Here is a 12,428-nt window from a genome sequence, read left to right as displayed (position 1 = left end):
GGCCTGTCTCGCAGTCATCCCAAAGGTGTTCTATTGGGTTGAGGTCAGGACTCAACCAGTCAAGTTCCTCCACCCCAAGCTTGTGCATCCATGTCATTGTGGATCTTGCTTTGTTCACTGATGCTCAGTCATGTTGGAACAGGAAGGAGCCATCCCCAACTGTTCCCGCAAAGTTGAGAGCATGAAATTGTTCAAAATGTCTTGGTACGCTGACGCCTTCATGCCGCGTACAAACACGACCGGACTTTTTTGACGGACTCGGTCCGGCTGAGGTCCGTCGTACTTTCAAACGAATGGACTTGACCACACACGATCACTCCAAAAGTCTGGCGGATTCGAACATGGTGACGTGGAATAAGGAAGTTCATAGCCAGTAGCCAATAGCTGCCCTAGCGTCGGTTTTAGTCCGTCGGACTAGCACACAGACGACTGGATTTTTTGACCGGACTTGATCTAAAGCAAGTTTTATTTCTAGGTCCGCCGGACTTTTGGGAAGAAAAAGTCCGCTGGAGCCCACACAATTGTCCAACGGATTCTGGTCCGCCGGACCAAGTCCGTCGAAAAGTCCGGTCGTGTGTACGCGGCATAATAGTTTCCTTCACTGGAACTAAGGGGTCAAGTCCAACCCTTGAAAAACAATCCCACACCATAACCCCTCCTCCACCAAATGATTTGGACCAGTGCACAAAGCAAGGTCCATAAAGACATGGATGAGTGAGTTTGGGGTGGAGGAAAATGATTGGAATGCACAGAGTCCTGACCTCAACCCAAAAGAACACCTTTGGTATGAATTCGATTGGAGACTGTGAGCCAGGCCTTCTCACCCAACATCACTGCCTGACCTCACAAATGCACTTTTGGCAGAATGGAATAGTGCCATCACTGGTAGTAGTTGGAGGAACAGGGCCACATCACTAATATTGGAGGAATAGTGCCCCATCATTGGAATTAGTTGGAGGAATAGAGCCCCATCATTGGTACTGGTTGTAGGAACTGTACCCCATGACTGATATTGGAGGAATAGTGTCCCATCACTGATATTGGAGGAATAGTGCCCCATTACTGGTATTAGTTGAAGGAACTGTGTCCCATCATTGGTATTATTTGGAGGGATAGTACTTCATTGTTAGTATTAGTTGGAGGACTAGTGCCCCATCAGTGATATCAGTGGGAGGGGTAGTGCCCCACTATTGATGTCATTGGCAAGAATTATGTCACACCTATGGTGTCCAATGGGAGGAATTGTGCCTTGCAGCAGTGGGAGTAATAGTTCCCCAGGAGTTGGAGAGGGGCAGTCAACGGGCTGCATGCAGCCCACGGGCTGCAGTTTGGAGACCACTAAACAAATGTTAGACTACATGGCCTACAGCAGTTATTCAAATGTTCATTGACAAGTCCAGGTTAGAATTGTTGCCATAAAATGTATAACATCAGCCCCAGGTAAAGTATATAGATAATGTGAAAACCCTTCTGTGTAGGAAACGCAGTGGCATAAGCAATAAGCCCCATTCAAGATCAGGGTATAAATATGCATGTTATTAGCACAAAAGGACTTTGTTGGGGGTAGGCTGATTTAGTTTAAGCAGCAACCAACTCTGTCAGCTCCATTGAAAACAGTTTTCTCTAAAAGTATAGATATAATAGTCAGGAATTGGGGAATACAGAATGGAAGGGAAAGAAGAGGACCGTCGGCATAAGAGGAAAGAAGAGGAGAAAGATAGAAATAAAGGAGAGTGGCAGTCCATACCTCTTTATTAACCTTTCTACACTCTATCCCACCCATTCTCAACCAGGGTTCTATGAAATCCTAGAGTTTCTCCAAAGGTTGATAAGGGCTCCTTGAGCTGTGGTTGACTTGCCTCCTATCTGATGGTGCCTGAATAGTTTTGAGTCTAGTGTCACCTGCCAGCAAATATGCACAAATTACCTTTTTAGCTGTCTGGAAGGTGGGCATTCTGATCACCACTGTGAAGGGAGCATTTTTCCCATCTGACACCAGTGTAAGAGGCATGACTCCCAACAATTTGATCTTAGCAGGGGTTCCGAGACCTGAAAATTATTTCAAGGGTTTCTTGGGCAAAACGGTTGAGAAAGGTTTCTCTATCCAAAAAAAAAAAAAGACTATTCATACACTTTAATGAAGTAAGTAATGGAACTCATTGAACAGTTTTTTTCTGAAAAAGTTGAAAAAAGTAAAAAAATTCCCATTGTAATACTTTATAATGAATAATTATTGCTATTATCTATCAGGCAATCACACTTGGATAGATCTTTTGACATGACGTTCACCAAGGCTGCATTTTATAGACCCAACCTAAATTATTCTCTTTATGAATACTATTTTTCCAAACCAGTCAGCCGGAAGGTTTCAAGAACACTAAAAGATTTATGAGTCTGATGTCCCTGGCTACTTCCAAGTGTTTGTTAATTCATACACTACCTGATTACTGAAGAAAATGTGCATTGCTGGCATACTGGATACATTTACACAAAGTTGGTATTTCAGCATTGTTCTGATGCCAGTTGGTTTAAACACCCACTTGTTTGTATTGATCAAGTTTGTATGCAGTGAGGTCTCCGCACCCGAGTACCATGGTCCTTCTCATCATCTACTAAACATTTTAAAGTTCATAGCCCAGTACATTTTGCACTATATGGCAAGGTCCACTTATTACAACAAGTCCATCTGTACAAAAATGCCTCAATACAAAAACACACAAAAAAAACTATAAAGAAAAGTTATAAAAATAATCTGGCTTTCCCCTCGGCACAGCGCTTGGAGGGTCTTCTCGTGATATGTTGGATCGTTCGCATTCAAAGGACCCTGCTGGAAGAATAGTGAAACCTGGGTTGATTTACTAAAACTGGAGAGTGCAGAATCTGGCGCAACTCTGAATAGAAACCAATCAGCTTCCAGGTATTTTTTTGCCAAAGCTTAATTGAACAAGCTGAAGTTAGAAGCCGATTGGCTACCATGCACAGCTGCACCAGATTTTGCACTCTCCAATTTTAGTAAATCAATCAAACCATTGCGGAAGCCTTGCATAAGGTAAGTATATTTTCAAACTTTTCTCCATAAGTTATTTTTTTTACAGGTAGAAATGTTGGTACGTGTTTTGGCATGGAGGTGAAGACCTGATGTAATAAGCAGATCTTGCGTTTTAATGCAAGATCTGCTTCATGGGTTAACAACATCTGCCATTTTCCATAAATGTATTAATCTTCTCCACTATTTCAGCACTATCCAAAGCTTTTAAAATACCTTAAAGGATATAAAATATTACATTTATTTTTATTTCATTTTGGATTTTTTTTTCTTTATTTTTTTGTTTCTTTTTTTTCCCGATGGGTTAAAAATAAGATAAAAAAAAAATCAGAAGTTAAAAACCATGGTAAAATTCCTAAAACATTGTTTATGAAAAATGATTTTTTTTTTTATATACAAAATAGTAAACATGTACAAGATAATAGATTACAGTACAGTCTGATTTTGTTTTAGTAATATACAATATATCTGCTGCATTATTCTATATGTTTTTGGAATGTATGATAAAATTTAAATACACGGTAAGCTATATTTCAAAGTGCGACCTTAATCTACACATAGGAGATGCAGCCAGTTGATTGGGTAGATGATGGGTACACTTTAGGGATAGAATGTGCTTTGAGCTTTATATATATATATATATATATATTTATATATATTTTTTCTCTCTGTTATTTATAATATGCATATGCATAATTGCATTTACAGTTCAGTTTCTTAGGATATTTTTTTGTTTTTCAGACTGACTTGTAAGGCTTTCTCATAAGGCTGGTTCCATTATACTTGACCTGAATTCAAAACTTAAAGGAGAACTCCAGGAAAACCCAAAAATACTTTACTGTTATAATCAGTGAATGCACTCCAGGGGGATAAAAACGTTGGCCCCAGTCATACTTGTTTGACTTATCATGCAACTTTGGACATCACAGTCATGTTTTCCAATGATAACCATTCAAATACAGGCATACCCCACTTTTAAGTACACAATGGGGTTTATCTACTAAAGCTGGAAAGTGCAAAATCAGGGTCACTTCTGCATAGAAACCAATGAGCTTCCAGGTTTTATTACCAAAGATTAATTGAACAATCTGGGGTTAGAAGCTCATTGGTTTCTATGCAGAAGTGAGCATGATTTTGCACTTTCCAGCTTTAGTAAATAAACCCCATTGTGTAAGTAAAAGTGGGGTATGCCTGTATGTGCGATTTAGGCCTCATGCACACTGGATGTTAAAATAACATTATAAAAACTCCAGTAGCTTTACAGTGAGTTTTTCAAGGTTTTTTAACATTTTTGCAATAGCGTTTTTTAGCTTTTTTTAGCTTTTATTAGCATTTTCCCGCATTAGCGTTTTTTTTTCTCAATGGATCAAAAATGTTAAAAAAAAGCTGGTGAGACCCGTTTTTGAGCGTTTATCGTCTTTTGTACGTTAGAGCGTTTTTACAGTGGAAAACAGCTGGAAAACTCCTCTGAGAACTCATTAGTTTTGTGTTTTTTTTTTTTTTTACAGCCAAAAAAATCCCCAGCCAAAAACAGTTGCATGGACACATAGGATAACATGATGGGGAGTTTATTGACTGTACAAAAAAAAAGCCTGAAGCCAAAAAAACAGCTGCTGTAAAAACGTCCAAAAAAGTCCAACGTGCATGAGGCCTAAAAGTTGCAGTGACTTCAAAGTAGTTTGTGCACTACTTTGGTCCAACTTTCATGCAACTTGAAGGCCATAGACTTCAATGTTAACCCTCAAAAATTGCATGAAAGTTGTACCTGAATCTTATACAATGCAACAGTTGTCCATTATCACTGGTCAAAGTCAAAGTTGTATACAAGTCGCACCCATCCAAAGTTGCGTCAAAGTTGTTCTCCGTATGTAAGCAGTAACCTCTATGCAAAGGTCTGACACGCCCCTTATTTAGTGAGAGATAGAGCTCTCCAATCATCAGGAAGCACAAGATTTACTGCTTACAGAGCTTTAGGTCTGACCTCAGCAGAGAAACAATGGCTTTAATTTATTTCTGCATTTATTTCGGCTGGCAGAGCTCAGGCTTTTCTACTCAGGCTGTGTCTGCTTGCTAAAGAAAATGCACGGTAAGACCTTAATTGTGATGCACCTGGAATGTATTTGGCTGATTTAGGCTGGGTGCACATTGCAGCGATGCGGGAACGCCGCAAATCCACTGTCGGTTCCCGCATCGCATACCTCCCGGTGGCAGTTCACACTGCCCTATGCGAACTGCTGGGAGTGTCAGTGAAAAGTTTATGACACCCCCAGATCAGTTCGCATATCGCAGTGCGATCTGCAAACTCAGACAGGAATCGGATCGCATGGTGTGAACACCCATGCGATCCGATTCTGCTGCGGACCAAAAAAAGGGTCCCGTGCGAGTTTGGGCCGTGTGCGATGCAAATTCAGCCATACTATCTGTATGGCTGAACTCGCATTGCACAGAGATCGGATGTGATTTGCACTGCATTTTGGTGCGAATCACATCCGTTCTCATAAACCGCTGCAGTGTGAACCCAGCTTTAAACTGAAAATTCAATTTGGGTTTTAAATATTAAATCTATGATCAGCAGTTTAAATCGGACAGTTTATCAAAATGCAAGATCTCCATAGCTTGTAGACCTCTTTATATTTAAAAGTTAAAGGGTGCTGAGACCTATTCAGATGGGTGCTGAGACCTATCCTCTGTTCTGAGACACTTTTTTGCTGTGTCTGCCTCCACCTCGGAGCTGAAGCTGCACGAATACAGCTGCATGTCAAAATTTGACATTTGAATGCACAGGGGTTGATTTACAATAGGCATATAGATGTCCCACTTTGCACAGTGCAGTTGCTCCAGAGTTTAGTAAATGAGCAGAAGTTCTGCTGACTTCCATCATCCAATCACGTGCAAGCAAAAATGCAGTTTTTTTTTTTAATTTTCCTTGCACGTGATTGGGTATTCTTTGCAAAGTGAAGCCTTACCTCATTTACTAAGCACTGGAGCAACTGCACTTACAGAGGGCAATTGCAATTTGAAAAGTGCACAGTTTATTTGCCTTTAGTAAATCAACCCCACAGTGTCTACATTCTGATCCATGCACCCACTCCCGCCCACATGGCAAATTTAGACACCTGTGTCCATGCTGTACTCTGCATCCACTTCTATGGACTGCGTGCACCTGCACAGCAAAAAGTAGCTGAGAACAGAAGACGGGGGTCAGCGTCCATTTGAATGAGCCCAAATAGGAAAAATAAATAAATAAATAAAATACAAAAAGTTACAAACCTCGCATCCCGTCTTCTGGCCACTTTCTGGAGGCGAGGGTGACATCACTGAGTCTTCTCCCGAGAGCCCAAATATCACAAAACGTTATTCCACAAGTGTTTTCTTGCACAGTTTGCTATCTTCATCTTTCCCAGGAAACCGGAAGAACTTTCAGTGATGTCACCCTTGCCTAGGCATACATGTTGGAAGTCAGGGTGTAAGGTGCGTATTTTCTTCTTTTTGTTTTCTTAAGGTTCCTTGCACACTGGCTTAAAAATAGCAGCTTCTACAAGAGTTTTGTGTTCTGCCTATAGAAGCAACTCAATGTTATTCTTTGTGTCCATTCACATTAGGATGATTAGAGGCATATTTTAAGCTCAACGTTTAGAGGCAGAAAAAAAAACCCTTTTAGATTTCGTTTCTGTTTGGAGCTTTCTGGCAGAAAAAATGCAACACTCGTCTAAACTTTGTACAAAAAATGGCGGCTGTTGGTTGTTTCTTTGGGGGGGGGGGGGGGCGGCAAACAAACAAACCTCCCCCCGTGGCAACTCAAACCCCCACACTGTCCACTGGTTGGTCCACTGGCACGTCATCTAGGCATCGGGGGGCATCCAAGGAGCAGGGGCGAGGATCAGGCATCCGAGGAGCGGCGGCGGGGACTGGGCATCCAGACATCGGCCAGCAGCACTTCTCCTCCTTGCTTCCTCTGTGCGTCTTCTGTCCTCCTCCTATGCATCCAATAGGATCGCCTGTCCTTTCAGCCAATTGGGTGACAGGTATCAAACCCTGCTTCCCGATTGGCCAGGAGGAGGATCAGTGTTGCAACACACCTAGGTGGGCTCCAGACACATCCTCTGTGAACCAAGCCGACCCTAATTTGAAGCCTATTAGTGTCTCTGGCTCTAATCAGGTGCTTCAAAAAAAAGAAATCTGCCCCTGAAAGGGGCCGGACGCATGAAGAGGGGGTGGCCAGGATGGCCATGAATAGATTCATGCTATGCATGAATCTATCCATTGCATATAGGGGGTGGCCTGGGCGCCTCCCAATGGATGGGCTGCCCCTGTCTAGTTGAGAGGGTTTTTTTTTAAGCCCAGTGTGCATGAAGCCTAACTGTACTTTTTTACACTAGGGTGTGGGATTCTGCAAGATAAGCCAGCCATGCAAAGTTTGGGATCTGTAATACAAGCTTGTTTGTGACATCAGCCTTTTAAAAAAAAACTAGCTAGTGCACAAGGTGTAGTTTAACGGAACTCTGGACCCAACCACATTATAACAATCTGACGCTGTACAAAATTTTTCTTTCTGTCTGGAGTTTTCCTTTAATGCTGCTTACCGCTATCTTATATTTCTTACCTTTGTATTCTTATTTGGCACCTGAGGATAGTTGAAAGGAAGTCATTATAGTTTTTAGGAAATATATATTCAATATATTTGTTATTTTTTTAATAGACTAGATAATTTGCTCTGAAATGACTGGAAATTTGCACCACATCCTAACTAAAATTAAATTAGAACTCCAGCCAACCAGCTGAATTCACAGCCAGAATATATATATGTCAATTCCTCTCTCTGACAAACTATCAGTAATTCTTTTCATCCACTCTTATGATTCACTAACTCCTGCCACACTGGGGAAGGGGAAGGGGGAGAACAATTTTGCAGTTATGCAACCTAGGCGTTTCACCTCCATGTCTCTACACAGCCCTTTCTAAAAGCTATTTACATACCTCTCCCTTCAGTCCGCAATGCCTGAAACATGTTGCAAAAGCGCTGTGTAATACAGTAGAATCTAGCTGGTCTACAGCCCAGAACCTTCGATTTTCACTTTTTTTTATTGGTTTGAAGGCATCACAAGAGGTTAATATTACATATATTTCAGGTAATTATTTCTTAAACGTGTTTAAAATTGGAGGGCTGTATCAAAGGTAAAGCAAAAGTGGGCATAACTTTTTTTTAACCTACATAAGTCATTCAAATTATCCATGTTGGTAGAGTAACTCTTCTTATATAGTCATCTAGTATGGCCAGGAACTTGTCTTGCATACAAACGGCAAGGAATTGTCGGGCCAATAAACACAAACATAGTAATGTACTACATGGTTTTCCAGATCTTTAGTTCCACCCTTTGACCTCCTTCTGCTAATTTCATGTTAGTAGAAGTTTGGTGAATGTGGATTTGCGCTTTTCATTTTGCGCTTTTCAGTTAGTTTCTGAATGGACGTTCACCCACCAGACGTGTGGCCGAATCGGAGGAGATAACGTGTTATTTATTATTGGCCTTGGAGTTATTGCTGTGACCCAAGTCCAGTCCAGGAACAGGAGGAGGAGGAGGATTTCTTGTTCCAAAAATTGGTTGCATTATTAATCGTGACCAATTATGTCATATGCCTTTGCTGCGGGAGCTCCAGGAAAATAATCCGGATGTTTTTCGGAATTATCTCCGGATGAAGAACCCCTGGTTTCACCAACTCTTGGAATTGTTGACCCCCCTATATTAAGAGGCAGGACACAGGCATGAGGCTTTTATTTAATTTTTGTGGTTGAATAATGATTTGATTTGGTATATTTTCTATATTTTTGGATGCATAGAATGCACTTTTTTTTTGGTTAAGTTTTATTGGCAGAATAATAATTCTAATTTTATTTGTTTTCCTTTTTTAATGCTCAATAAAACAATTGTGTAGAATAAAACTTGGCTATGTGTTTTACTTCAAATGACAGTTTGGGAGTAGGCAGTTACATTTAAAAAAATTAAATGTAAAATTAACAAAGAGCACCAACATAGTTGTATCTTTGATCTTAAAAACTAGGGGATAATGGTGTTGTGGTAACTTACCCCCCCCCCCCCCCAAAACAAAAAAACAAGCGTAATAATATTATTCTTGATTTCACTAGAAAAAAAAAGTCTTTGAAAATATGTTTGGCAGAACTCCATCAGTATCACCAGCAAAGCAGCTTCATTATTATCACATTAAAGAAGAAAATAATCGTGCGCTGCATTTGGAGATTTCATAATTTGCCACGTCACGAATGTTAATTCTCCATTACAAACGCTAGTTTACAAGTCCTACCGCTTCTGGCTCGTCCTTGCTTCTGAGCATGCGTGTTTGTACTTTGGACTTTTGTCCAATGGACTTGTGTACACACGCTCGGAAAATCCGACAAAAGACATTTCTCCGCAGAAAATTTATAAACCTGCCATCCAACATTTGTCCATGGAAAATTGGCCAACAATTGTCTGATGGAGCGTACAAATGGTTGGATTTTCCACCCAAAGCCTGTCATTACACAATTCCCGTCGGAAAATCCGATCGTGTGTACGAGGCTTTAGAGTTACTCTACCAACATGTAAAATTTGAACAGCCATGTAAGTTAATAATAAAAGTTATTATTTTTGCATTACTTTCGGTAAAGCCCTCGTATATTAAAGTGTATGTACAATCAAAAATTATTGCTGTCTGTGTCCACGCTGGGTATATTCCCACTTCCTATTTGTCCTGTTGATCGTTGTCAAAAATTGATGGGAAATGTTATAGCTGTCCCCAGAACAAACGATAAGGGCAAATCTTCCAATGGGGACACCAGTTGTGGTGACAACTGTCTACAAATTACCTTTCTTTTTATGTTGCATCTGCAAGACAAGAAGCAAAGGGAAAACTCACCAATGGGAGGCAACAGTGAAAAATAAACGGATATTTTAACATTTCCCTACTCGCTACAAAATTTTTTTTGACTATACATACACTTTAAATAATCTTAGAATTGACTCATATCAGGGCTAAAGGGTGGACTTATATAGTTGCCCGGAGCCAGTGGTTAAAGAAGAAACATCAATTGTAGGTGTTTTGTAACAACACAGGCTTCCATGTTTAAGTTGAAAAAAAATGTAATTAGTCTTTACTATGTATTGCTTTAAAAACCCAATTTCATCACAGTTCAAAGGTTAAAACAATATACAAACAGCCATGCCAAGTAAAAGCATGGCTTACTGCTTACACTAAATGTACCCACTCAAAAGGCATTGACACCGTTTATTCAGTTCTACACTATTAGTACCTTGCTTCTATTTTATTATTATAATTTTTGTTTTTGTTACATGCAAAAAGCAGTAAAACACATTTTTTTATAAAATAAAATATTAGATAAAAAAAAAAAGAAAAAAAAAGGCATTCAACACATAGGGATGCAGTAACACCATAAATAAACAATTTTGCTATAAATATTATATTCACCAAAACAACTTGCCCTTATGAGGGAATTTACAAAAACAGTACTCCAAAAAATATTTTTTTGCTACTTTAGTATTTTCGGCAACACGGTGAAATAGACAATATATTTAATTGCTATTAAATTCCAGTCCCGTGATTTTTCTATTTTTAAAACTGATTGAAAGTTAATGAATAATTACCAAAAAAAATAAAATAATAATAATAATAAACAAGGTTGCATGTTGTGCCCTGTGTTTTACAGTCATTTACTGCAGTCAGAAAGTAGCTATGGTTTCGTATCACAGATCTGATACATAGAGAGCTCAAGATCTTTCAGAGTTTATTTGAAGTGAGACTTTTTTTTATGTTACAGCTTCTTCATAGAAAAATTTGTCTGCCATTTTGGTCCCATTTTATGAGTCTTTTTTTTTTTTTTTTTTTTTGTGTTTTAGAAAACGTACATTCATGTTTGGTCTTCTATTCTTGACAAAACTTTCACTTCTGGGAAAAGAATCAAAAGCAAAACAAGACAATATATTTTACAGTTGATTACAATCCACTCTGTTCACAAATATTTGTCAAAACAGCCCACTTTAAATTAAATCAAAGCACTTAAAATTGACTCCTACACCTACGTTTGACTCCTCGACAGCCCTCAAATGTAAGCAGTGTTTCTTGAAAGACCATAGTTAAGGCCACTAATGTAACAACTGCTCTTATTGGAACAATGGAACTCTCAGTCTGATGCTACCTTAAAGGAAGGATTTGTCACGCATCAGTCGCCGACCTAGGGGCGTGTATACGTCTGTGCAAAGGAGATGTGTGCCACCCTCCCCCTATATGTACGTGTATTGTCATTGCTGATATCCAATTAGCTTGGTTTACATTCAGAAAGAGGAGGAACTTTGAGAGTAGTCTCTCAAAATTATATTGTCGTATTTGGGAGAGGACGGTGTACAGAGAGCAGACTCTGATACCGGGGAGCTAGGGGAGGTGCTGTCTGAGTCGATGGAGTCTCTAAAAGGAGAAGGAGGTGTTAAAGCTACCAACTCCTCAACATCTTGCTTTACTACAGGTGCTTCTGGAGCACTATCTTTGATGCTGTCAGAAGATGACTTTCTGGCAGAAAGTGACCCACCGTTAAATTCAATAGCAGGGGCTGGCTGGATCTCTGCAAAGGTGGTCATAGCGGTGGGAAGTTGGATCTCTCTTGGAATCAGGTAGGAAGAACATAGAGGGGTGGGCACCATGGCTCCTGGTGTGTTTGCCGACAGCATCATGGAGTTTAGCTCACTGATGTTGGCTGTGAATCTGGTTACAACATTGCTGATTTGGTCCATCAAGGATCCTTGAGAAGAACCGCTTCGTTGGGCAGTGTCTGAGTGAAATGAAGGGATGTCATCATCTGTCCGAGCTACCGAAGCAGCCCTCTGACTCACAGTACTGATTGGAGAAGGAGTTTGTGGTCGGTACTGAACCGGATAATGCTCTTCGGCTTCAGAAACATCATAGAGCATTTTGGAACTGGAGTCCGGGAAGGACGTGCTGATGTATCTGTTCTCTGTGCTGCTCTTAGAGAAGGGCTTAATAACGGCTGTCTGATTTGTACTATCCTTTTTCTTGACATGAACAGAAAGACGCTGCCAAAGATGTTGACCCCGAGTGCTCTTCTCATTTTGTGCCCACGTTACAGATTTTCCATTGGAGCTACAATAAATTGAAGAAATTTATAGATGTATAAAATTTGTATGTATTTATTGACTTTCATAAACAGAAACATGACATTGTGGGGCTAATTTACTAAAGGCAAATAGGCTGTTCACGTTGCAAGGGATTTCTCACTTTGAAGGTGATTTTTTTACTCTTACCTTAATGAAAGTGGTGAAAATTCACTCTGCACAGCATATCCAATCAAGTACAAGAA

At 40.0% G+C, this 12,428-nt stretch overlaps 1 protein-coding gene across 7 annotated transcripts in view; it reads right to left on the bottom strand.

The window, feature by feature from the left end:
* Positions 1-9,145: 9,145 nt before the first annotated feature.
* The window catches only part of GRM5 (glutamate metabotropic receptor 5), a 517,392-nt gene continuing 514,109 nt past the window's right edge, over positions 9,146-12,428 (bottom strand). For 5 of the 7 annotated variants that reach the window (XM_077485011.1, XM_077485010.1, XM_077485012.1 and 2 more), the window contains one exon: positions 10,165-12,211. In XM_077485011.1, coding sequence (XP_077341137.1) covers positions 11,392-12,211 — 820 coding nt within the window. In that variant the 3' untranslated portion in view covers positions 10,165-11,391. Of the gene's footprint in view, positions 9,928-10,164; positions 12,212-12,428 lie in introns of those variants that run through there. The other 2 variants (XM_077485017.1, XM_077485015.1) reach the window with 2 other exon arrangements.

Source organism: Lithobates pipiens, unplaced genomic scaffold (assembly GCF_037356315.1).
Source record: "Lithobates pipiens isolate NorthernLeopardFrog02 unplaced genomic scaffold, aLitPip1_a1.2 Scaffold_17, whole genome shotgun sequence".
In the NCBI taxonomy this organism is placed as follows: Eukaryota; Metazoa; Chordata; class Amphibia; order Anura; family Ranidae; genus Lithobates; species Lithobates pipiens.
The sequence above is the reverse complement of the archived record's forward strand: the minus strand, read 5'-3'. Positions and strand labels throughout refer to the sequence as shown.